General features: G+C 34.9%; 1 protein-coding gene across 1 annotated transcript in view; it reads right to left on the reverse strand.

The window, feature by feature from the left end:
- The window catches only part of TMEM67 (transmembrane protein 67), a 43,734-nt gene that overhangs the window by 8,984 nt on the left and 8,399 nt on the right, over positions 1-26,351 (reverse strand). Inside the window, exons 7-23 of the mRNA XM_045560768.1 lie at positions 22,425-22,487; positions 20,794-20,948; positions 20,571-20,679; positions 19,917-20,003; positions 19,524-19,589; positions 17,219-17,375; positions 16,213-16,336; positions 14,827-14,932; positions 11,328-11,384; positions 10,147-10,245; positions 8,119-8,217; positions 7,357-7,443; positions 6,078-6,177; positions 5,845-5,984; positions 3,668-3,808; positions 1,284-1,364; positions 670-786 (exon numbers count right to left, since the gene is read on the reverse strand). Of these exons, the coding sequence (XP_045416724.1) occupies positions 670-786; positions 1,284-1,364; positions 3,668-3,808; positions 5,845-5,984; positions 6,078-6,177; positions 7,357-7,443; positions 8,119-8,217; positions 10,147-10,245; positions 11,328-11,384; positions 14,827-14,932; positions 16,213-16,336; positions 17,219-17,375; positions 19,524-19,589; positions 19,917-20,003; positions 20,571-20,679; positions 20,794-20,948; positions 22,425-22,487 (1,788 nt within the window). The remainder of the gene's footprint in view (positions 1-669; positions 787-1,283; positions 1,365-3,667; positions 3,809-5,844; positions 5,985-6,077; positions 6,178-7,356; positions 7,444-8,118; positions 8,218-10,146; positions 10,246-11,327; positions 11,385-14,826; positions 14,933-16,212; positions 16,337-17,218; positions 17,376-19,523; positions 19,590-19,916; positions 20,004-20,570; positions 20,680-20,793; positions 20,949-22,424; positions 22,488-26,351) is intronic.

The raw sequence follows: 26,351 nt of genomic DNA on the forward strand, positions 1-26,351 counted from the left end.
ATTTGTTTGGAGGCACTGAGTCATTTGTTCTGTGAGGCATCCTACATTCTAGATCTGGCTAATTACTTCTTATGGTACTATTTAATTTGTGCCTTTATCCTGTGTATTGCTTGTAAACTGGTGGTTAGGTCAAAAGGCTTGATTATATTCAGGTTCAATTTTCTTAGGCAATAATATTTCATGGGTGATGTTATATACCTCCTCCTGCATCATATCATGAAGTGCATGATGTCAGTTTTCCTCATTTCTACTTATAGAAAGATTGAGCCAGTATGTCAAGATGTCAGCCTGATCCTTTATTATAAAATTCTCCATCAACATTCACTTAATTGTTTTAGCATCCATTGATGATGGCAGCCTACATTCATTAATTCATTGGTCATTACAAAATGGTGATTTTCTAACTTAGAATTCCTTCTACTTTCTTTTATAAGGAAGAACTTTCCCTCATGAATTATTTGGTTACTTCGAAATACAGTTCATATTGGAACTGCAAGATAAAATTAGATTCTTTCCCTTTACTAATGTTTAGGGTACTACTGAGTTGGGACCTTGGAAACTTTCAAGAGCAATCAATGAGGATTTTTAAAAAATATTGCAAATCCTAGATTAAGAAAAGAGAACCCATCTCTCAACTTAAAAACAAAAAGGTTTAAAATATATTCATACCGCTTCTCTTTTAAGATTCATATTCATTTCTTCCATATTAGTATCTGAATGGCCATGTACTGATCTACCATGAATGTAATATCCAAAACATCTGTGGGATAACAGAAACACTGATATCTATAAAAAGAGAAAAAAAAAGAACAATGAGCAACTCATCTTCAAACAATTTAAAAAATTAAATTTTTCTTAAAATTGCTTCCTTTCTCTCAAAATGATAAAGATTGACTTCTTGAGAAAGATATGAAGAGGATAATAAAGTAATTAAGAATAATATGGGTATTTTTTTAAAAGTAAATGGAAAGGAGATTGAAGATATTTTCCAAGAAAAGAAGAAATAGGGTTGATAAACAAAAAATTTTCAGGGGCCCTGGGCTGAATTAACTTTTTAGCAGCATAAGAAATTCATAATTAAGAAACTGCAAATAAAGAAGAAAAACTAAGGGAGTAAGTATTAACTTGTAGCCCATTATAATTATCTCTGGAATTAACAACTGGTGGAAAATTAGACTAAAAATCCAATCATACCAAATCACTTTAAAAGCCTCTCTTAATGTACTCGTGACCTTTAAAAAGGGAAAAGTAACAGTTACAAGATAAAGTTGGGAAGTACTTACATTACTCATAGTGCATAAATCAACAAACTGTCGAATTTTATCTTCTATAAATCTCTCATAAAAGACAGCAAAGAACACGATCTGAAACATTAAGCCAAGTTTATGCTTATTAGCTTTTAGGATTTTAATTTTCTTTTATAGCCATAGTGTAGTATCTTAAGAAAAAAGAAGTTCCAACTGAGAACACAGTGGCCTCTAATGGTTCCTAAGGAATAAAATCCTACTTGTCATTCCTGATTCTTCTGTCAAAGGAAGGAGGATTTTTCAATTGTGGTAAGAGTCACTAAGGAAGCCTATTTTGAATTTTGAAAATTTTCATGTGTCATTAAAACAAGATAAGACAAAAATGTGGGAAGAAATAAAAAATATTTAAAAAATTTAGTAGTCAGAATGTATGTTTGGTTTTGCAATTTTGTTCATCTCCTAAATTCCAAGTCATTAGAAAACTTTCTGCTTTTCAAATTAATTTCTTCTGACAGAATAACACATAAAAGGAATATATCTAGTATTCTATTTCAACTATAGACAATGTGTTCAACATTCAAATGGAATGGTTTCAAGTGTTTTCTTAGACAGATTTAATAACAATACTAGAAAGGGAAATTTATAAATAAAAAAATTCACATTGTAGACCTTTTTAGGTATGTTTGAGAGAAAGATAACATTACCTAACCCCGCTGTCTAAAGATGTCCCTAGTGTCCTCCATTCCTAACCCCCACCCCCCTCACTTCCCTTCTCTCTCTCATGTCCCTGCTTCTTCATAGCACATTTCACAATCTGTAACTTGTTCTTGTTACATCATATCCAGTAGCTCAGCACAGTACCCAGTACATAAATTATACTAAAATGTGTGAATGAATAAAGAAATGAATCTACATCAGCTGATTATTAAAAACACTTTCCTACACTCTCTGTACACATACATTAAACCCCTTAAAAGGACATGAAAAACAGCAACATTCAAAGTTTAAAAGTTTAAAAAAATTCAAGGATATTACTGAAAAGCTGAAGAAGCTGGGTTTAGGGAAATAAAAGGAGCGAACAATAAAGACTGACTTATTAGAATTAAGAAGAGTTTAGACAAATTTATGAAACTATAACAGATTGTTAAAGGAACTCCCAAGGATATTTGAGGAATAGACACTAATAATCTTAGAATATCACCTTGCTTTCCTATCAGACTGATAGTACAGCGAGAAGCAAAGAATGAGGTTAGATGGTGGTGTCCAAGATTGCTAGGTGCTGTCCAAATGGTCCTTTCCCCTTTCTCCTTAGTAACAGATCCCTCCTTTGAGCAGGACACACTGTTGCCCAGCTGAAAGATTCCAGTGCAGCTAAGTGTGGCCATGTGACTAAGTTCCAGCCAAGGAGAGGCTGAATGGCACTTTGAAAAAGCTCTTACAGAGAAGGTGAGCTCATCTCCCCTGACTATCTCCTGCAACTCCATCAGCCATATGGACCATGAAGGGACCTTGGAGAGGGAAGTCCCATGTGGCAGAGCAGAAGGATAAGCTTCTAGGTCCTGATGGCAGCAGTGAGCCACCATTCCAGCTCTATACTGCTAACCTTTGCTCTTCTTTTTCATAGGAAAGAAAAGGAAAGTTCTTTTATTTCGGTCACTTCTTTTTTGTTATTGTTGTTGTTATTATATTCAACCAAATATGAAATAGCTTATCTGTCCCTGTACTTATAGATAAACTAAACATGGAGTATGTCCTATGACTATAAAGTTGCAGACTCTGAAAGACCCTTCCAAGTCTGCTATTGACAAGAACGTGAACTCTGAAATCAGGCTGCCTGGGTTCAAATTCCATTCTGTCAATTATGAGCTGCATGACTTCAGGCAATTATTTAACCTACCTGTGCCTCAGTTTCCTCATCTGTAAGATGAGGATACTAACAGAACCTATCTCTGAGGGCTATAGTAAAGATTAAGTAATTAATATGTACAAAGCAATCACAGTCACCCCTTGGTATGCAGTGGATTGGCTTCAGAACCCCTGAGTATACCAAAATCCATACACTCGAGTCCAGCAGTCAGCTCTATAGAACCCAAGTATATGAAAAATCAGTCCTCTGTATACTTGGGTTTTGCATCCAGCAAATACTGTATTTTTGATCCACGTTTGTTGAAAAAGATCTGCATATAAGTGGGGACTCTTGCAGTTCAAGCCCATGTTGTTCAAGGGTCAACTGCAGTTAATTAGCACAGTGCCTGAAGGGTAACATGATATATAAGAACTGGCTGTTAGTTATTATTATTGTTGTTCTTGTCACTTTCTTTCTGCTACAGGAATCAGGATATGGTCAATATCTGAGAGTAATCAGTACATAAGTAGAGTTCAAAGAGGCAATGCCACTTAAAAGTATAATCTCTTATTACCTGTATAATTCCAATGACTAGCCAAAGAGCAGCAGATACTGCATATCTCAAAATGCGGCTATCAGGCGCTATGTAGCTACGTGGGCTTCTAGAAAGACTAGAGGATAAGTCCATTAATGCTAAGTTCTTGAATCCCACAACCTGGAGTAAAAAAAAAATAATAATAATTTAAACACACAAGGATAAAGAAAATTCCTCTAAGGCAGATGTGGTGGCTCACACCTGCAATCCCAGCACTTTGGGAGGCTGTGGTGGGAGGATTGCTTGAGCCCAGGAGTTCAAGACCAGCCTGGGCAGCATAGCAAGACCTCATCTCTACAAAAAATTTAAAAATTAGCTATATGTGGTGGCACATGCCTATAGCCTCGGATACTTTGGAGACTGAGATAGGAGGATCACTTGAGCCCAGCAGTTCAAGACTGCAGTGAGCTACGATCATACCGCTACACTCCAGCTTGGGTGACAGAGTAAGGTTCTGTCTCTAAAAAAAAAAAAAAAGGGGTGGGAAAAGAAAACTCTAGACTGAAAATGGAGCCCTGCTCCCTACTCCTCACCTTGAAAAACTAAAATATCCAAGTTTGTACAAACAGTAGAAAATTCAGATAAAAATAATTATTATCCAGTATTTTAACTACAAAGTGTTGATTGATTGGTTGATTGATTGACAAGGTCTCACAGCTGACTACAACCTCAAACTCCTGGGCATGAGTGATCCTCCTCTCTCAGCCTCCTGAGAGAGGGAGTTGGGACTACAGGTGCAACTAATTGGTTTTCTTTTTTAATCTTTTTTTGTAGAGATGGGGTCTTGTCATGTTGCCCAGGCTGTCACAAAGTATTTATTACAAGCTATTTAGTTAGTGCATTTGGTATTCTTCTCAATATGATTAAGGGCCAAAGATAACCTTGTCATATACACTGACAAAGCTCAAAAAATTCTGTTAAAAAGAATAAAACTTTCTTCAGTAAACTACCAATAAGTTAGACTAACAACTAACATTTCATGAGCATTTAACATGTGCCAGGTACTATACTAAATATTTTTAATATACAGTATATTTCAAAATGTCTTCTGGAGGACACATTCTTTGATAATAGGAAGCCATGGTTAAATACATTTGGTCTGTCTGTTAAACTCACTTCCATCCTCCCACCCTTGTAGCATAAAGGCTCTGAGTTTTACGGTAAATGATTCTATATAATTTTATTGAATCCAGTGTTTCCAAACTTACTTGACTGCAAACTTTCTTTTCATGTAATACCTTTTAAAGCTTATGAAACTCGTAAAAAACACTTCCACAAAAAAATAAGTATGTGAGGTATGTTACTTAGCTTGATTTGGCCATTCCACAATGTATACATAATAAGAGTTAATAATTTATAGCCAACCTTAATTATACACATAATTCCTGGGAAAACCTATCACCCATATAAACAGTTTCCATGTTCAGTCTTATATTCAGTACTGAATACTTCCTGTCATAATTCCAACCAAATCCATGAAATAACTGTAAATGTCATAAGCGTGTTGTGTTTTGTTCAGTCCATAGTAGATGTTCAATAATAGTTTGTTGAAAAATATCAACCTTATAATGGTGGTTCTAATGCAGGGGAGAATATGGATCATGGGGGAATGGGCTTTTTCAAAATACAGATACCTAGGCTCACCTTCAATCTGCTAAATTAAACATAATCTCTAAGGGTGAGGCCAAGTATGGGTATTTTACAAAACCTCCAGGGGATTCTGGAGGGGATTCTAATACAAACCAGAGGTTTAAAAGCTACTCCTTACACCTAGAGTGGTCAAGTTCACAGAGACAGAAAGTAGAATGGTGGTTACCAGGGGTTGAGGGTAGGAGGTAATGGGTACAGAATTGTTTAATGGCTACAGAGTTTCAGTTTTGCAAGATGAAGAGTTCTGGAGATGGATGGTGGTCCATTACATGACAATGTGAATGTTCGTAACACTATTGAACTGTACATTTAAAAATAGTTAAGATGGTAAACTTTATGTATTTCATCATAATTTTTAAAAAGCCATCCCTTTTTAATGGCTTGAAAATATTTCAACCTTTAGAAAACTCTTCCACTTTCATGAAAACTTAGTTGGAATTACATTAATTTAACATTTATGAGGTACCCATAAATTGCATACAATTATATCAAAAAACAGTTTATACCTCCAAAAAGAAGAGGACAGTAAGTACTTGAAAGAGTGAATTAATTTTTCTCACAGTCTGAATTTCATTCCATTCATTTGCTACAAAATATGTTCTCCATATGCTTACAGGAACAGTGGCACTCCGTACACCACCCTCACCTGATCAAGGAGACAAAATGAGTAAAAGAGTTTCACCTTCTTTGCTCTTCTGCAAGGGTAGCAAAAGAATTTTGGTGCAAATGTTTATTTTACCTTCAACAGCTTTAAGAACCTTTCCTTTAGGTCGCTCCCAATCAATAAAGAATATATCTATGGTAGTCTGAGATACGAGTTTATGCAAAAATTGCAGTGCCTGAGAATGACATATAATAAAACACCTGAAAAGTATCAGCATAAAGCCTGCTTATGGAACCAATATTGATTCTTTAAGAAACATACTATAATCACAAGAACATATAATTTTTACAAGTGAATTCACATGAAGTTATAATATCTTTAAGAGATCATTAGAAGCACATCAAATAATGTAGAATCACCAAATTCACAGAATTTTCAGATACATATTAACTTATGTTCCCTTTCTCATTCTTACTTTCAAATAGTGATACAAAAAAAGGAAATAGCCTAGTTCCTCCTCATATAGGGGCCTTGCATAATTGACTCTCTTTCCCGAGGTTTCTAGAAGTATACTTAGCTTTGTAGATCATCTGACTTCTTTGTAAATAAAGATATTTTTCAGCTATGATTTGCTTGTCCTAATTAAAGTCTTAGAATGCTCTTACTGCCTTTTTTCCTATCTCTGGTATTGAGATTTCTGATTTTTAAAAAAATGTGTTGTTGAAACACAGCTTTCTCATTTATAGAAGCAAATGTTTAAACTGAGGCATTCTTTCTAGTAGATACATTATTGATCAAACAAAGGATAAAAATCTAAGTATGGGATGCTATCGCACCTCAAGGAGCTCCTAGTTCAGTGGGAAAAGCAGATACCTAATTAATCACAGTACAATGGGATGCAACTACCAAAGAGGCCTGTAAAGAGCTTCTGGTACATTGATGGAGGACACTGAAGGTAGGGAGGGGTGACCATGGGAAGAAAGGAGGAAAGGAATATGGAGACAGGGGAAAAAAACTAAGATTTCAGCACTTTATACAGAATGGTATTTTTCATCCTTGATTAACAGAGACAAAATTCATACCTAAAGGCATTTTGTCCCATTGTGAATATACCATCAGACTTTAAGGAACAAAATTATACACTGAAATATTTATTAAATTAGCCATAACTTACATTAATCCAAACATATTTATGGCTTCTTTGAAAAATTATTTAAGGTAGATTTTCAGAATAAGCTATCTGCTATAAATAAAGGTAGATTTCCTATGTAAAATAAAATAAAATAATTCATGTCTCCTTTCAAAACTAAGGTAATTTTTACACCAGAATGTTTTAGAAAATATTTTAATGTTAAGGACTTACTAATTTATTAGCAGGCCTTTTAAATTCGGTAACCTGTCTTTTGAAACTTACCTTCAGAGCAAAAGCACATCCCACATAAGTAACAAAACGTTCTTCTTGAACTGTCATTGGTAGCAAAACAGAGACAGATGTCTGTGCCTATAATAAAAATTATTTGGTTAAATATGATCACACAAGGGTTTTTTGGGATTTTTTGTTTCGTTTTTCTTTTTTAGAGATGGGGTCTCACCATGTTGCCCAGGCTGGACTCAAACCTGGGTTCAAGCAATCCTTTGGCCTCAGCCTCCCACGTAGAACAAGGTTTTCACTAAGCACAATTTAGAAAGCATAAAAGAGGAAGATAGTGATGCACTCAATAAGCTCAGTGTACTCAGGGAATGGTTGAGGTTAGCACCTGGCTCAATACTTCCTTTTTTTTTTTAAGAGATGGGGTCTCACTCTGTCACCCAGGCTGGAGTACAGTGGCACGATCATAGCTCATTGTCAACTTGAATGTCTGGGTTTAGGCAATCTTACTATCTCAGCCTCCCAAGAAGCTGGGACTACAGGCATGTGCCACCACATCCATCTAATCTTTTTATATTTTGTAGAGATGAGGTCTCGCTATGTAGCCCAGGCTGATATCAAACTCTTGGCCTCAAGCAGTCCTCCCACTTCAGCCTCCCAAAGTGCTGGGATTACAGGCATGGGTCACTGTGCCCAGCTCAATACTCTTGAACAGAAATGCTCCCAAATAAAAACAGTTCCTTTATAAAGAGAGATTACCAGTTATATAGGTATTGGTATTTAGGGTAAATTCAGAAACTCACTCACTTTGAAGAAAATAAGCCAATAAAGACCTGTTCCCACTGTGATGATAAAGAAAACATTGGCGAGATCACCAGCATAGTATACCAAGAATTTCATAACTGTCTGCAATTTAAAAAAAATAATTATTGCTGTTAAAGACTCAATGACCACTTTAGTAACACTATCACTTTTATATATCATCCACCCAGTTTCTCAAGCCTGAAGTCTTGTTTCATGTATCCATGTATCATCCAGTTATAAAGACCAACTGAGTCTCCCTCCCAGATACTTTTTGGATCCTTATCTTTCAGTCCATTTCCAGTAGCCCATGTCATTTTCAATCCTTCTCATCTTTCACTGCCTAAGAAAGTTGAATTTCGTAATTTTCTCTTAGTTGGAAACCCTTCACTCTAATCTCTCCTCCACACTACCATGAGAGTTGGTTTTCTAAAGTGTAAATTGGACTGTGTCACTCCACTTCTTAAAAATGTACAAATCCTCACTAACATATAAGTTCCTGACCCACAAGGTCCTTTACAACATAGACCAAAATTAACTTTTTAGCCTCATCTGCCAGTTCCAGCCACTTACTCAATGATTAACCACTCCACACTTCCATCTCAAATACTTCGTGGAATAAAATGGGCATTGTTTTTATCAAATATTCTTGCTTTTCTCTCTCTAGCAAACTCTCATGAGGCTCTGAGGGCACAGACCATGTCTATCTTTCCTCACTACCACACCCCCAGTGTCTGGTAGAGTGCCAGCCACTTAGACGGCAGGGCCTCAGTGACTACTGTGGAATGAACAGATAACCCAGCGTAAAGGACACTTCTCTGGGAAGCCTTTCTTGACTATCCCAAATAGTAAGTCAAGGCCCCCTGCTCTGATTCCTGAGCACATTGACTTTGGAATCAGGAAGATACCCTGTTTAAACAAGTTACTACGTAGCCTTTCTTATGTTCTTCATCAGCAAAATGAAATACTTATTACAGAGCTGTTGTAAAAATTAAATGAGTAGAAAATTTAACCCCTGTTTCAATTTCATCATGTGTAAAACGGGAATAATAATAATAAGACCTAACTTTATGGAGCTTTTGTAAGAATTAAATGAATCATATATGTGTAAAGCTTTAAAACGTGCCTGGCACACGGTAAGTATGCAACAAATGTTAGATAAAAAATAAAAACATTTTAGGTTGAAACTAAACTCTAAGCACAGATCTTTGTTTTTTGCTAATGCTGTATGTACCTGATATTGAACTACAGATGATCAATAAAAGACTCTGAAAGTAAAAAAAATAAGTAAAAATTAAAATTAAAAAAAATTTTTAAAGCTTAAATGAAAGACAAAATTATAAAGTTAATAGAATTAAAATGTGGAATAGCTTTGCAATCTTGAGATACAGAAAGTTTTCCCAAACAAGATCCTAAAGTTATATACCGTAACATGAAAAAAAAATTCCGGTGCTACCACATCAAAATTAAAAGTTCCGTTAAACAAAGGACCACATGGATAAAAATAACAGATGAGTCATATATTTGGGCATACATTTCAACAGCAGAAACCAAAAAGGGTTTAACATTTTAAAAATACAAAAAACTCCTTCAAATAAACAAGAAAAACTAGAAATCTAATAGAAAAATAGGCAAGGGATATAATAAACAGACAGTTCACAGAAGGGGAAATCCAAACAATAAAAAGTATATGAAGAGTAGTCAGAGAAATTAAAATGAAATCAACAATGACATATGTAACAATGACATGTACCATGAGATTGGCAAAAAATAGAAAGGTTGGAAAAATATCAAGTATTGGTGAAGACATACAGAAATAGGAATAGCACTGTTGGTGGGAGTGTAGACTGGCATACGGCACTGGGGGAAGAACATGAGGTGTGCATACATCCTATGATCCAACAATACCTATTCTATACATGCCCCATAAAAATTCAAGGCAACTTTCTTATTCATCTTATAGCTGTGTCTTATGAGAAAGATCCAGAATAGTCAAAAAACAAAAATATTCTTTAAAAAGTCCTGAGAACATACCTGTAAATCAATCATGGGACTCCCAATGCGCCTCTTCCAGGCTGCTGTCTTCAAAAGGGCTGCTAAAACAGCTAGCCCACCCAACACACCCAAAGCAATCTTAAAAAAAAAAAAGAATAATTTAGAATTTATGTAATTTTTCTCATTAATGTTCAAAAACACTATAAATAGAAAGTAAGGACATGCTCAAAAAATGGTGGGAAGCCATGTTGAAGGACACAGGACCAAGTTGGAAGAACTTCCAATGGCCAAATCTGGGATAATTTGAGCAAGAAAATAAACAGTAATGGATTATAATCACTAGAGTAAAATAAATATCCATGAGTTCATACTGATTTAAATAAATAATTGAATAAATAAATTACTGTGGGCAAAGAAAGAGTTCCTCTTTATAGTTGAGTTCTAATTAATAAATATAGAAAGAATGAGAGAAATAGAAAATCACCATAAGGCAAATATCTCAGTAATGCTTTCTGCAGGCAAGAATCATCAATGGATGCTAAAATTAGAGGGCAAAAAAATGATGAAAAGCAGGATGTCTGCATAATTTCAAAGTATCTCCCCATGAGATATTTATTAATTACAAATGGAAAAATACAGTAGAGAACTCTGTAGACACCATCTTAGCCATCCGATAAAAGTTAACATCAGTAGTAATAAGACATACTGACATTGTGTACCTCCTGATATGATGCACTAAGAAGGGCACAACATCAGTTCTGCGGTATCTTTGCCAAAACCACATGAACTCAATTTATTCATGGGAAAATACCAGACAAACCCAAATTGAGGGATAAAATAATTGACCAGTACTCTTCAAAAGTGTCAGGGTCATGAATGACAAAGAAAGACTGAGAAACTGTCATAGACTGGAAGATACTAAGGAGACATGACAGCTAAAAGCAATATAAAAGTCTGGATTGGGTCCTGAAACAGAAAAAGGATAGTGAAAAAAAAACTGTAAAATTGAAATATTATATAGATTAGTTAATAGGACTATAGCAATATTAATTTCCTGATTATGATCATTATAGTAAGGTTATGTAAGATGCTAACATTAAGAGAGGTTGAGGGAAAGGTATATGACAAATCTATTTTGACAACTTTCCTATACATCTGAAATTATTATTTTTTTCATTAAATATAACGTAAATATTTTTAACAGGTTAAAATAAACTCACATCTGTCTGAACATGTGCTTCTCCTTGATTCATTTCATATTTGACTGAGAAAGAAACCTGATATTTAAAAGAAAACAAATTAGCCACACTGAAATTGTACAACACAAACTTACTTTTATTATAAAAATAGATTTGTAGCTGGATTTTACCATAAATGCCATATTTTTTAACTATAAATATTATTAGACCTGACTCTTACACATAAAATAGATATGCTATTGAGAATTATTTGTGTGCTTTAAATATCTCTTTTGAACACATATTAAAAGAAGGGTTCATGAGGAGCTAAGATAGGTTCATTAATAGCAATTCAAGCCAAACTAACCATATTTAATTTTCTGATAGGTTTCTGTAATTGAAGAAAGTGACTAAACTTATGTATCAAGAATTTAGGCTTGGCATGGTGGCTCACGCCTGTGATCCCAGCACTTTGGGAGACTGAGGCAAGAGAATCGCTTGACACCAGGAGTTTAAGACCAGCCTGGGCAACACAGCAAGACCCTGTCTCTATAAAAAGTAAGAAAAACTAGCCAGGTGTCATCGTGCACACCTATTGTCCCAGCTACTTGGGAGTCTGAGGCAGGAGGATCACTTGAGCCCGTGAATTTGAGACTACAGTGAGCTATGATCATGTTACTGTCCCCCAGCCTGGGCAACATAGTGAGAAGCGTCTCAAAATAAATAAATTAATAAATGAAATAAAAAAAAAAGAATTTAGCAACTAGCTAAACAAACATACCCTAACTAGGTAGATTAATCAAAAGTATGAACAAAAACCTTAGGGATACCACTATTTTAAGAGACAAGAGAAAGAAGAACCAGTGAAGGGTCAGAGAAGAGGATTGGAGAGGAGAGGCAACATACCTAAGTCTTACCATGGTCATAGAACAGGGAGTTTCAAGAAGGAGAAGGTCAAGAGTACAGTGTCAAATATTATATAAATGCTAAGGTAAAGAAATAAAGCCACTATATGTGGAATTCATTGCTGACCTTCACAAAAGATGTTTTCAAAGAAGTAAAATGGCAAGAGCCAGATTGCAAATGATGAAAAAGTGGCAGGGAAATGAAGGAAAGAAATATGACAGCAAGCTGAGGAGCTGAAAGAATCGAGTAAAAAACTTGTTCAGTTGAATGTTTGCGTTCGTTTTTAAGATGAAGCTACCTGACAGTTTTTATAAACAAAGGAAAGTGACTAGCAGAGAGGTGGCTGAATAAGGGGTTGGGGGAAACAGGATATTGGAGAAAGTACTGCAGACAAGTTTTACTTTCTTAGAAACAGAAACAAGAAATGGGAAGGATAATGAAACACAGGACTTCTTTAGTATTAAAGAGGAGATCTGGCTGGATGTGGTAACTCATGCCTGTAATCCTAGCACTTTAGGAGGCTGAGGCAGGAGGATTGCTAGAGGCCAGGAGTTTGAGACTAGCCTGAGCAAGAGTAAGGCCCTGTCTCTACAAAAAATAGAAAAATTAGCTGGGCATGGAGGCAGGCGCCTGTGGTCCCAGTTACTCAGGAGGCTGAGGATTGCTTGAGCCCCAAAGTTGGAGGTTGCAGTGAGCTGTGATGACATCACAGGTGACAGAGTGAGACCCTGTCTCAAAAACAAAACAAAAAAAAAAAAAGGAGGAGGAAATATGAGGGAATTCCTATTAGATGGTCTTGATCTGCTCAGTAAAATCGGAAGTAAGGTTATTTGCTATTGGTGAGACAGCAGAGCCATAGCTGGATGCTTAAACTGATATACAATTTTTGTAACAGCTGCCATGAGAAATTAAGAATTAAGAATAACAATGATGAAATAACTGTATTTTTTATAATTAGGATGAAATGGACTTTATCGGTATAGTTTCATGACTCTCACAATCCTCTATTTGTTATTTTCCAATTTGTTAAGACTTAGTTTGGAATGTTTTAGACAAGAATAATACTTAGAGAAAGGACCCAGAAGTGTTTTATATTAAAATAAATATACTCTTAGTTACCTATGAATATCACTCCAGAAGGTTTTAAGCCAGGCAGCCTTTTGTTGTTACCAAGTATGCTTCTGGATTTTCTTCTCCTCTCATTATATACAAGCTCAGTCAATAGAAACTAATTTTTTTTTTTTTTTTTTTGGAGACAGAGTCTCACTCTGTCACCCTGGCTAGAGTGCCATGGCGTCAGCCTAGCTCACAGCAACCTCAAACTCCTGGGCTTAAGTGATCCTACTGCCTCAGCCTCCCGAGTAGCTGGGACTAGAGGCATGTGCCACCATGCCCAGCTAATTTTTTCTATATATATTTTTAGCCGTCCAGATAATTTTTATTTCTATTTTTAGTAGAGACGGGGTCTCGCTCAGGCTGGTCTTGAACTCCTGACCTCGAGCGATCCACCTGCCTCGGCCTCCCGGAGGGCTAGGATTATAGGCGTGAGCCACCGTGCCCGGCCCAGAAACTAATTTTAACGTTGGATTAGGTAATAAAAATGAAAATGGGAAATCTTTAAGAGAAGTTATACTAGGTGCTTAATTTTGCTTAATTAAAGTTTGAATCCCATAACAGGTGAGTACAAGTACAAACACAACAGAGAGGCCAAAAGCACTGGATGAAAGAACTAGAATATTAAAATTCAGAAAAGTAAAGTAATAAAAATTAAAAGCTATTGGTAAGCTTGAAGGTAAGAAATGCTTATGCCCTACTTCTCAAATTTTCAGCAAAGGAAGGGAATATCCACTTAACCTCTAGAAGGAAAAAGTATGAAAGGATTACCTTTGGTTTTTAATTTCTATCCTTCTCTCATTTACCCTTCCTCAAAGCAGGGATGCTTTATCTGACTTGGGAAGTTGAGAAGAGGAACTTAGCATGTACAGCTCGGTCGTTTCTAGGTTCATTCTCTTCAGTACAGCCCATTTTGGGGATGTACAAGGTTTCTTATTTCCATATATAGGCCCTCCCAGGTAGAAGAGGCCTTCAGTTCTATAGTTAAGTTTAACTGAGTTGGGGAAGAAGTGAGAAGCCTATTTGGCTTCAGGTCCAAACCACATTCTCTAGGTCATGTTAGCACTCCTAGTTATAAAGCTGGTAATTTTATTAATAGTCTTTCTGCCTGTTAACGTGTATCTCTGTCAAGTAGGCTATAGATTGGTAAGCACACATATGCCCACTGTAAAGTCTGAGTTCCCAGTTTAATTAGGCAAAGGGACAAAATCTTAATATAAGCAAGGTAGTCCAAAAGGACAGGAGCAGATGGTGCACATCTCCGCATTTCCCAGGATCCCTAATAAGGATGCTCAACTGCTGGTGATGCCTCTACTGAAAAATTTAATTCATTCTTGCTCAGGATCCACATGAACTCACCTCTTACCATTATTAGTAAAAACTAATTAAGACTTGACAATATAAAGAGAAAGATTTACTTAAAACTTAAAAAAAGGCAAATTGTCTTTTGATCATAATATAAACCGCATCAGTATTATGCTGTATTTAGATACATAAGGGCACTGATTAGTAAAGAACTCACCTCCACAGACTGGCTCTTGGGATCTTTGATATCAATGTCACGGTAGGCAATAGTGATTAAAGGAGGGTAGATGTTTCCATTTTTTGTGTTAGGTACAAGGTTGATGCTATTTCAAAGAAAATATATTTAGGGTGATAAGTATATCTAAGCCCTTAAACATACATTTAGTTTGCCATTTCTTTTGAATTTAATATGCATTACCTTGATGATCTCAGAACCAACCAGTTAAGAACTAGAGTAAGTTAAACATAATCTAATGATAACAACACAACCTATCTTAGGCAGTCAAAATAATATTAAAATACACCCTCTGAGATAAATTAGAAACTCTTTTGATCCAGGCCCCATGAAGTTTACAAGTGAAATCACTGAAGCACTCAAGCCATCTTTGAGCAACAATCAAAATTGCAGTGCTACATGAAGCTTAAAGAAACGCAGATAAAATCCTGATTTTCAAAAGAGAAAGATGGATTCTTAACAAAATGTATCAGATATAATATTGTTTATGGCACATAGTGAAGCACATTTTGCCAAAATCAATGCATTAGTACTATATAGTGTGTGGACTCAAAAAGGAAAGTGCCAATCACTAGGGGCCAATATGGTTTCATCAAGAATGTGTCAAGCCTGTGGAGGTTTGATTTCATTTTTACCAAGGATACCACACTAGAAGATTGAGGGAATACTAAAAAACACAGTACACGTGGATTTCTGTAAGATATATGACAAAGTTTCTGTACTGCCTACCTCATAAGATTATGAGAATCAAAATGAAATAACAGTGAAAAAATGCATATTTAAGTGCTTCAAAGTATAATATCAATCTAATACAATACAAGATGATGGTATTGATTTTCATCAGGTACACATGATAAAATATTACAGTGGGAAAGTTAGTTAAGATCTTAGAGATCCCACTCTGGAAAAGACAGCATGGTATTACCCTAAGGTATGCTCACAGTTAAGGTATCATAGGAAGAGGAAGGTGTTGATAATTAATCTGGGTAAACCTAGAACAAAAGCTATAAAAGAAACTGAGGACAGGGGAGGCCTTACTATTAACAATCATCTGGCAGGCTCTTCCTAAAACACCAATTTCAGCTCACCAATATTTACCTTTCCTACACCTCTCAACCCATTCTAATTCAGCAGCTCTAGAGAGAGGCCTAGAATGTGAATTTTGAGCAAATTCCTCACATTCTTCTGATATAAATCTCCCCTTGGCCCTTCACTTTTATTGGTCTATGCCAATCTACACAAATAACTAAAAAAACCTTATCAACTGTTCCAATTTAGTTGTCCTTATAGTTTTCGTTTGATAATTACTGGCAACACTTTCATTATAACATTTTCCCATATACTCCAAGTCATTGGACATTTGTTTACCTCAGTGATATTTGGGTAGCAATTCGAATTACTTTTGGCTGACTTCCTAAGTCATTTTCTCGTCCACTTACTGCATCCACTAAGAAGATGCGCCGAGTCAGAAGCCACATGCCAGAGCTACTGTCTTTTATTATAAAAAGAAAAAATAAGATGGCATTAAAAAATACTCACAAATTGTTCAAGACAGCTCCTAAGAAGTTTACTGGACATATTTAAAACACAAAATTAGTATTTTTTTTTTTTTTTTTTTAGGTAAGATATCTGCAAAGATTTACTGCAGAATTTTTTTTTTTTTTTTTGAGATAAGAGCTTCCCTCGGTTGCCCAGGCTAGAGTGCTGTGGTGTTAGCCTAGCTCACAGCAACCTCAAACTCCTGGGCTTGAGTGATCCTCCTGCCTCAGCCTCCTGAGTAGCTGGGACTACAGGCATATGCCACCCACCCAGCTAATTTTTCTACTTTTAGTTGTCTGGCTAGTTTTTCCTTTTCTTTTCTTTTTTTTTTTCTTTCTTTCTTCCTTTTTTTTTTTTTTTTAGTGGAGATGGGGTCTTGCTGTTGCTCAGACCTCCAACCCTTGACCTCAAGCAATCCTCCCATCTTGGCCTCCCAGAATGCTAGGATCACAGGCGTAAGCCATCGCACCTGGCCTGCTGTAAGAATTTGATAATGGTCTTCTCTACCTCATTTGAATGCCTTTTGGTTTTTGAACTTTTCATCAATTTGGCTGTTCTCAAACTCCTGGCCTCAAGCAATCCTCTTGCCTCGGCCTCCCAAATGCTGGGATTACAGGCCTAATTTCTTAACAATACGCCTGATAAAAAAATTAGTAAACATTTCTAAGTATATCAGCAATTTATTGTTTTACTTTTTTGGCATGCCATATAATAATCATATAATAAGAGATAATTCATGATCCTCCTTGTAATCAATGGTTTATTTAATTATCATGTGTTTGACTTGTTTATTGACTTCAGCTGAGAGAAAGAATGGTATGTATGGATGTCTTACCTTGGTTCACAAATCTTTTATTATGTTGAAGATTTAGGTTTAACACAGGCACAGCCCAAATATATTGGTGTTGGTTTTCATCAGTATATTCAAGGTACACATCATAAAATATGGGAGTGGGAAAGTCAGTTAAGATCTTAGAAATAGAAATCTCACACTGGAAAATAAAATTAAAAATAAAAACATCACAATTCAAAATTAGAAAGTATATTTATTATCTTTAAGAGTGTTTTTTTAATTGTGCAAAATAAAATATCTTTAAACTATCTAGTTTATATGCATTTCCACATGCCTTCCAAAATATGAATACTGCAAATATGATTCTTTTATAAGGGCCAAAAAAGCTAATAGTAAAGAACTGCTTTGTTCTTGACCTACAACCCAGATGGAGATGGTATGATTTCATTCTCAACATTAAGTGCACATATGTAACCTAAACTTTTGTACCCCCATAATATGCTGAAATAAAAAATAAATAAATAAATAAATAAATGACTTGCACTTCACACACAAAAAAAGTACACATCAGTGAAAATGTTTAAAAACTACTGTCCTATGGGATAAACTCCCAATTCTTTCTCCTGATATACAATGATGTCTATGATCTGGCTTTCTTTAACAGAGCCAGGCTTATCTCCCAGTGCTCCCTATCAGTCTATGGTGGTCCATTCATACTAATCTACTTATAGTTCCTAAATACACTATGCTATTCTATGTCACTCTGACATTGAAAATGAAAATGTGGTTTCTGCTTAATGTTCCCTTCCCAACTGTGTTCTCCTGGCAAAGTCATATTCATTATACAAGCCCAAGTGCCACTCTGTGAAGCTTTTCTGTACTTCCCCAGGAACTGGTACCTTGTACATACCTATAGAATAACACATCACATTCTTTGCAATTCTTTGTCTATGTAGCTTTGCCTAACAGGCTATGAACTACTTGAGAGGCAGCCATGTTCAATGGAATAACCATGGTTTTTAAACCTAAAAGAACATTGGCTCCACAATTTATCTGATGCATGACTTTGAGTAGATTACCTAATCTTACTGGACATAATTTCCTCACCTATGAAGCATAGATAGTATGTCTCTCACATAGTTATTTTATGGATCAAATGGGATAACAATGATAAAATGCTGAGCACACAGCAGCAGGTATTTAATAAGTGTCACTCCTCTTGGCTCATGTTAGATGCACAATATCATTTATTTATTTTTTTAAAAGTAACATATAAGTGATTTCTGATAAACTAAGTAAATTTATGTTCATGTTAGAAAATTTGGAAAATACAAAAAAGAAAACAAAAATCATCTCTAATCCCACCATTCAGAGATAACCACTGTTAAAAATGTTTGTTGTCTTCCAATCTGTTTTCCATAATGGTATTCTTTTTTTTTTTTTTTTTGAGACACAGTCTTACTCTGTTGCCCGGGCTACAGTGCTGTGGCGTCAGCCTTGCTCACAGCAACCTCAGACTCCTGGGCTCAGGCAATCCTCCTGCCTCAGCCTCCCGAGTAGCTGGGACTACAGGCATGCACCACCATGCCCGGCTAATTTTTCTAGATATATTTTTAGCTGTCTGTATAATTTCTTTCTATGTCTAGTAGAGACGGGGTCTCGCTCTTGCTCAGGCTGGTCTCAAACTCCTGAGCTCAAACGATCCTCCCGCCTCGGCCTCCCAGAGTGCTAGGATTACAAGCATGAGCCACTGCACCTGGCCCATAATGGTATTCTTTATTGTTGTTTTGTTCTATGGTGTGTGTATACATACATTTTTCTCAGGAAGCATTTTTATAGACTACTGAATGTCTTTCAAATATTTAATGTCTCATAACATTCCTTTGTACCATACTGTAATTTCAAAATGGGTTGCCAAAGTAAAGAAGGTCAGAGCAGGAAGGAGAGAAAAGGTATGAAGCGAGAAAAAGAGGAAACATTTTTATTTGTTACTGGGGGATAGAATGAGAAGGGAGTAATGTTATTATTCATCATGAAAATAAAGTAGTATTTTTACTTCATTCCAAAATGCTCAAAAGTGGGCATTATTTTTTAAGACTTATGAGCCTAGAAGCAGATAAACAATTGACTGAAAATTATGTTTAACATTCTAAGATGACGAGTTACTCTCTTCATGCTGATTAAATTAAGATTTCCTGTGCCCACATAAATTATATTAATTAATGAAATTATTCATTACTATTAAAACATTTCCAATTTCAAAATTTTCAAATAGTATTCCAATTATTGCTCATGTGATATTTTAAAAAATAAAGCTAAGACATAGACTAATATAGTCCAAACTTACATTTTGTTGATAGGTGGTTCCAAAAGAATAAGCAGCATTTAGCCTTGTCTCTGTGTCTGGACAAAGCTACAGCAAAAGAATATAACTGATAAATATCTCTCACAAATGTTTACTTTTAGTCAAGAGTTCTCAAGCTCCCACATGGATATATGCTCTACATAATACTTACTTCGTGTATCAAGGATATAAAAAGTTAAGGGAGCATCTTTGTTATAAATTAAAGTTATAACTTAAAAAGCAGTTTTAAGAAATTCCAATTTAAAGCACCAGAAAAAAATGAGCTGTAGTATGTAACTGATGCTCTATTCAATCAATAATTTAGTCTTTCCTCTTGTCTTTGCCTCAAGCAAAAATAAGGCTCATTACTAATTCCTTAAGTAGAATCACGCTTACCTGTAAAATACCTCCTTCTAAAGTTTGCCACTTGAGAAAATTGCCTCTTATATCATAGGAAGCAGCAACAAACTTCAGTTTTGTATTCTGATTAAAGAAAACAAGAATAAAATAATGTCAAATACTCTGAAAGTAATATAATAATCTATGAAGAAATTTTCACTGTTGACTAATCCTTTCTTTTTCATTGTTGACTCATCTTTTTTGTTGAAAAATTAAATTCAACTATCTTTATTTTGAAGCTCAATTAATCTAACTATTCCTATGATTAAATACACCTTAAAAAGCTGAATTGGTTTTCTGCATGAAAATTATTTTAGAATTGAGAGGCAGCATTAGTGACAGATAATCTCCTTTCAAACCCGTTAAATGGGGGCTAGAGGCAGAGGAATAATCTTACTTCTTCATTCTAGAAGGTCAGAAAGTTAGAGGTGGGAATTTGGACCTGTGAAGTGCTGAGCCAAAGTGCTGGCTGTGAAGTAAGACAGCCAAACTCTATACTGTTTAGTTCCTATAAGCAGCTGATATTTTATTTAGTTTGATAACTAAATTTATAAAAACCTAATAAAGCAAGAATTGTAACTAGTAACTTTATTACTTTTTAAAATTGTAAATCAAAATGTAGTTATCCTCTAATGATATAGAGACTTGTACCTGGTTTTCCCCTTTAAAACTGAAATTTGTAGGAAGAGGGGTAGTAGTGAGTATTTGAGGTGCTAATCCTAGCTGGTCTCCATAAAACAGCCATGGAAGATTCTGTCTCCTATAAACAATTACAATTGTTTTAATAATGGGAAAGAAATATTTATTAATATTTATTAACAAAACTGCACTAAATTCAGTCAAAATGACATTTCAACAATCAAAATATCCTTACCAAAATGAAATAGAATGAACAGGGCTCAGTGAAGCAGTATTTTCAAAGATAAACTGAAACAGTCGACATGCATCACATGTGGCAGAATCATAAGAATTCATGTTCATCACACACATATTTCCAAGAACTTGGCAAGATGTTAGATTAGCATACATCTACAAAAGAACAATGGCAAAGAAATGTAACATGGACCTGAACAGTCTAAACAAAAGTTGATGCAAAAATTATGCTTTGTTTTAATTTACCTATTCTACTAATTCTTTTTTATTCTTTTGCTTTTTAAAACATTTGTTTTTTTGCTAGAAAAAAGAAACATTTCCTCTAGCTTAAGTAGAAAAGAAACTTTCCATGTGGGAAGAAAAATGAGTACATTTTAATTATAAATTTTCTGCTAAAATATAAAGATAAGCAATCGAAAATAGAGCTAAGTAAAAATGTATAGCATGACATTTTAAAAAACTATTAAGTAGAATATTTATATTTGAAAGAATAATTTGTTTAAATATTAGATCTTACACATATACGTCTAATCTATTTTAAGTAATCTGCTTTATGAACAACAAAGTAAGATCATTTGTTGAGTTTGCCTCTCAATCTTCGTTTTCAATTTTCCCTCTCAGGCAATTCCATTTTTATAGTTATTCAGGTCAAAATTTTGGAATGAACTTTTTTTCCTCTCCTTCTCGTATCCAACTCATCAGTGAATCCTGTTGGTTCAATCTTCAAAGTACAGCCAGAAGCTAAACCCTTCTCTCATTTCCATGGTACCACCCTTGTCTATGGTTCTGCTATCTCTCACTCAGATTGCTCTAATACTCTCTAAATGGTTTCCCTTCTTATGTCCTTAGCCCAACAAATTCTATTCTCCATGCTACAGCAACCTTTTTAAAACCTGAAGTTTCATCATGTCTTCCTTGGCACAAAATCCTTCTACTTTCCTCAGGGTAAGTCCCAGGTCCTCACCGTAGCCACTCCCTACATCCCTGACCTCTCCTCCTCTGCACTGTCCCTGCTCACTCTGCTCTAGTCACTCCAGCCTCCCGCCTGTCTCCTGAGCATGAATAAGCCAGTGAACTTGTGCCCTGGGACCTCTGTTCCTGCGGTGGTCTCTGCTTAGAACACTCTTCCCCTAAATATTTACATGGCTCACTCTTACTTTTTTCAGGGTTTTGCTCAAATATCATCTTCTCAGAGATGTCTGTCCTGACCATTCTATATAAAATATTACAGGATCCTCTGCCCCTCTACGTTCTTTACTCCAAATTATTTGCCTTTCATAGCACTTAGTACAAACTGATATTTATTCAGACTATAACTCCATGATGGATTTTTTTTTCTGTTTTTTTCTAAAATATCTAATCTGATTTGAGAACTGGGCCTGGCACACAGCAGGTCATCAATAAACATTTACTAAATGACAGTTTTCCCTAACACTCAATTTCAGCTAAAAATGCCTGAAGACCTTCAGTCTATATATACTGAATACCATTCTCTTTATGTATTCTCTTTCAATCCACTGGAAAGAGCTAAGGAGATATATCTACTTAGAAAACTTTTTTATTATCTGGGTAAAAAATGATACCACAATTCTTCAAAATGAAATGAATTATTTTTTAAAAACTCAAATTTACCCGACATGCAACTGCTGATGATTGCAAATACTTTGCAAACCATTCTGAAGTTAAGGACATGCCCTGTAAACAAAAAGATGCATTTTAGTTTTAAGTTCAAATGAAGATTCCCTAACCTCACACTGTTAGGAAGACCTTAATATGCATATTGTTGAATGGGAAATGTCAAACGTTACTTTCTCAATGTTAGTAGAAAAATAGATTCTAACAGGAATATAAGAATTAATTCTAACCAATGTTAGTTATTACAAATAGGACTACATTATAAAATAATGACACTTGGGCAAAACATATAAGCAGACAAAACGTACCTATGATCCAAAAATACTATATGCCCATTTCATGAATACAAAAAATAAAGTGGCAAAAAAAGAAAAGAAAAATACTAATAATCCTGACAGTATGGTTAATATTTGCTGATTTAGGATTACAAATATTATACTAAATTGGCAAATAATAAAAAAATTTTGAGGAATGATTTCAAATTTCCAAAGTGGTGCTTCTCAATGGTGGGCATCACAATCACCCGTGGAACTTTGAAGAAACAGAAAACGCCTGGCTTTGTTCCAAACCAAAATGAATCAGAATCTCCAGATGAGACCAAGGCATACATGGGTTTTGAAAGCTGTAGATACAAACCTCTGGGTAAGAACCACTGCATTAAAGCTTATCTGTACATCTTACTAAAATATGAGGCACTGAGAAGCACCATTGAGTAAATCCCCTGGACACAGACAGAAAAGATATAACAAAGTTACATGGAATACGGTACCAGAATGATCAGAGAAATCTAAAATAAAATTATGAGGTACTATTTTCATCTCTTCAATAAGCAAAATGTATCATTTTGTAAGAAAAAATATATGTATAGAAGAAGGCTAAAGATAACATATGCAAAAACTGGTAGAAATAGAAAGCAATGATAATAGTATTGGCAAATCTATGTAAAATGGAGCCACATATAATGTTAGTGATAGTGTGAAAGTTGCACAATACTTTTATAAGGCAATATCCACACACTCTAACCCAGGAATTTAGACACACTTGGGAAATTTATCTTAAGGCAATAAGCCCTCCAAACGGGAAAACATTTATGTTTATAAAAAGGTTGACAGCAATATTATTAATAACTGAAAACCTCAATATTCACTGGTAGTACAATTATATAAATTTCAGTACATAAACTAGAGTGTTTTCTAAGCATTAAAAATTATAATTATACAAAAGTGAGCCTGGAACATGGTATAGAGAAACCAAGCAAGTGCCTAAAGCCTAATGAAGTCATGTCAAAAGAACACAGGAGTTACCTTGAAGGCAAGTGCAAATTTGATACAACTTAAGCTTCAAAAACAAGAATAACAGTAATAGATTATAATACAATGTATAAACAAAGATTCCATGAATTTACAATAAGGTTTTAAAAAAAAGAAAAGCACAGAGAAAAAAAGATGGCGTTCTTTACAGAAAAGTTCTGGCTAATAAACGTAGAGGGAATACAGAACTGTGAAATCATTAGAAATGATTAGTTCAATAATTGATTCAGGCAAGATTCATTATTGGATGCTGAAATGCATATTTACATACTCTCACAGTAAATCTGAGACTAATTATTAATCACAGTACCTTTATAAGAGAGAGAAGTGGCAGATACAACCATGACCACACAATCAAATTTTGCATCATCAATAACTGGACAACTTGACATTATGTGCTTCTTGTTGTGATGCAATGGGCTGTATACAACCCTACATAATATTCTTGTAAAAAGATGTTTCACTGACTCTAATCATGAAAAAAACAACCAGAAAAATCCAGGGGAGGAAAAAAAATCACAAAAGCAAAGTGAAGCAGGGATCTGTTCTAGATTAAAGGAGACTACTACTAAAAAGACTAATTGCAATGTGGGATCCTTAACTGGATCCTCAAAAGGGGGAGGAGAATTATAGAAACAATAGGAAAATTTGGATATGAACAGATATCAGATAATTCTATTATATGAATTTTAAATTTCTTGGGTGTGATTTGAGGAATATGCCCTTGTTCTTAGAGATGCACACTAAAGTATTTGGAGTGAAATGTCATCATGTCTACAATTTATTTTCAAATGGCTCAGGGGAAAAAAATTGTGTGTATGTAGTTATTTACATATATAGAGAGAAAGCAAATGTGACACAAAATTAATAGTTAATGGAAGAGTATGAAAAAAATTAGTCAACCTAGGTGAAAGACATATTCATAGTCACTGTCCTACTCTTTCAACTTTTCTGCAATTTTGAAATTTTTCAAAATAACAGTAGAGAAAACCAAAAAACCAAGATGCTAGTTCACTATTACTGTATTTGGGGAAAGGGAATGGGAAGACACTAACCTATATATATAAAAATTCTTTACTGATTGACAGGTATATTCCTAGAGTAGGATCGGATGCCTTTGTTATAAATTTATACAAAACTAATTATGTTCCAATTTTGTTCCCCAAGAAAACTTCTGACCTTAATGTTCAAAGTAGACTTTTCCAATTAGAAAGAGTGCATGTTATGGAGTCAATACAAGTATTTCGGTCTAACTGGCAATTACAGTCTCAACATAAACAAATAACATGCACTCTGGTTTATCAATTAATCTAATCTCTCCTGAGTTTAATTACTTTAAACAAGCTTTTTAAAACCTGACTGACCTAAAAGTACATGGATAAAATTGTCTTTTTACAACTGCCACATTGAGCACACTGAGGACCAGGCAAAGCTAGTCATATCATCTTAACTAGATGTTTTAAATGTTTTTAATTATTATGGATACATAATAGTTGTATATCTTTATAGAATACATGTGATGTTTTGATACAGGCATACAATGTGAATTAATAAAATCAGAGTAACTGGGGTACACATTACCCCAGGCATTTATCATTTCTTTGTGTTAGGAACATTCCAATTGCACTCTTTTAGTTATTTTAAAGTATACCCTAACTTACTGTTGATTATAGTCATGTTGTTGTGCTATCAAATATTGTTCATTCTATTTAATTGTCTAACTATATTTTTGCACCCATTAATCATCTCCCCTTTATTCCTTCCCCCAACCTGATGCCCGTTCCAGCCTCTGGTAACCATCATTCTACTCTCTGTCTCCATGAGATCAGTTGTTTTTAATATTTACCTTCCACATGTGAGTGAGAACATGTGAGATTTTGTCTTTTTGTGCTTGGCTTATTTCACTTAACATAATATTCTCCAGTTCCATTCATGTTGTTGCAAACGGCAGGATTTCATTCTTTTTGTGGCTATATAATATTCCATTGTGTGTATGTACGACAATTTCTTTATTCATCCATTGATGGAGACTTAGATTGATTCTATATCGTGGCTATTGTGAGTAGTGCTGCAGTAAACATGGGAGTGCAGATATCTTTCTGATATCCTGAATTCCCATTCTTTGGATATATATGCATCAGTGGGACTGCTGGATCTTGCAGTTCTAATTTTAGTTTTTCGAGAAACTTCCATACTGTTTTCCATAGCGGTTGCACTAATTTACATTCCCACTCACAGTGTACAACAAGGGTATCCCTTTCCCCACATCCTCACCAGCATTTGTTATTGCCTTTTTGATAAAAGCCATTTTAACTGGGGTGAGATATCTCATTGAAGTTTTGATCTGTATTTCTTTGAAGACTAATGATGTTGAGCATTTTTTCATTTACCTGTTGACCATTTGTATGTCTTTTTGTTTTTGTCATTCCTACATTCCTGCTGAATTGTATGTCCTCTTTGGAGAAATGTCTATTCAGATCATTTACCCATTTTTAATTGGATTATTTGATTTTTTCCTATTGAGTTGTTAGAGCTCCTTATATATTCTAGTTATTAATCCCTTGCCAGATGGGTAGTTTATAAATATTTTCTCCCATTTTGTGGGTAGTCTCTT

Source organism: Lemur catta, chromosome 9, assembly GCF_020740605.2.
Source record: "Lemur catta isolate mLemCat1 chromosome 9, mLemCat1.pri, whole genome shotgun sequence".
In the NCBI taxonomy this organism is placed as follows: Eukaryota; Metazoa; Chordata; class Mammalia; order Primates; family Lemuridae; genus Lemur; species Lemur catta.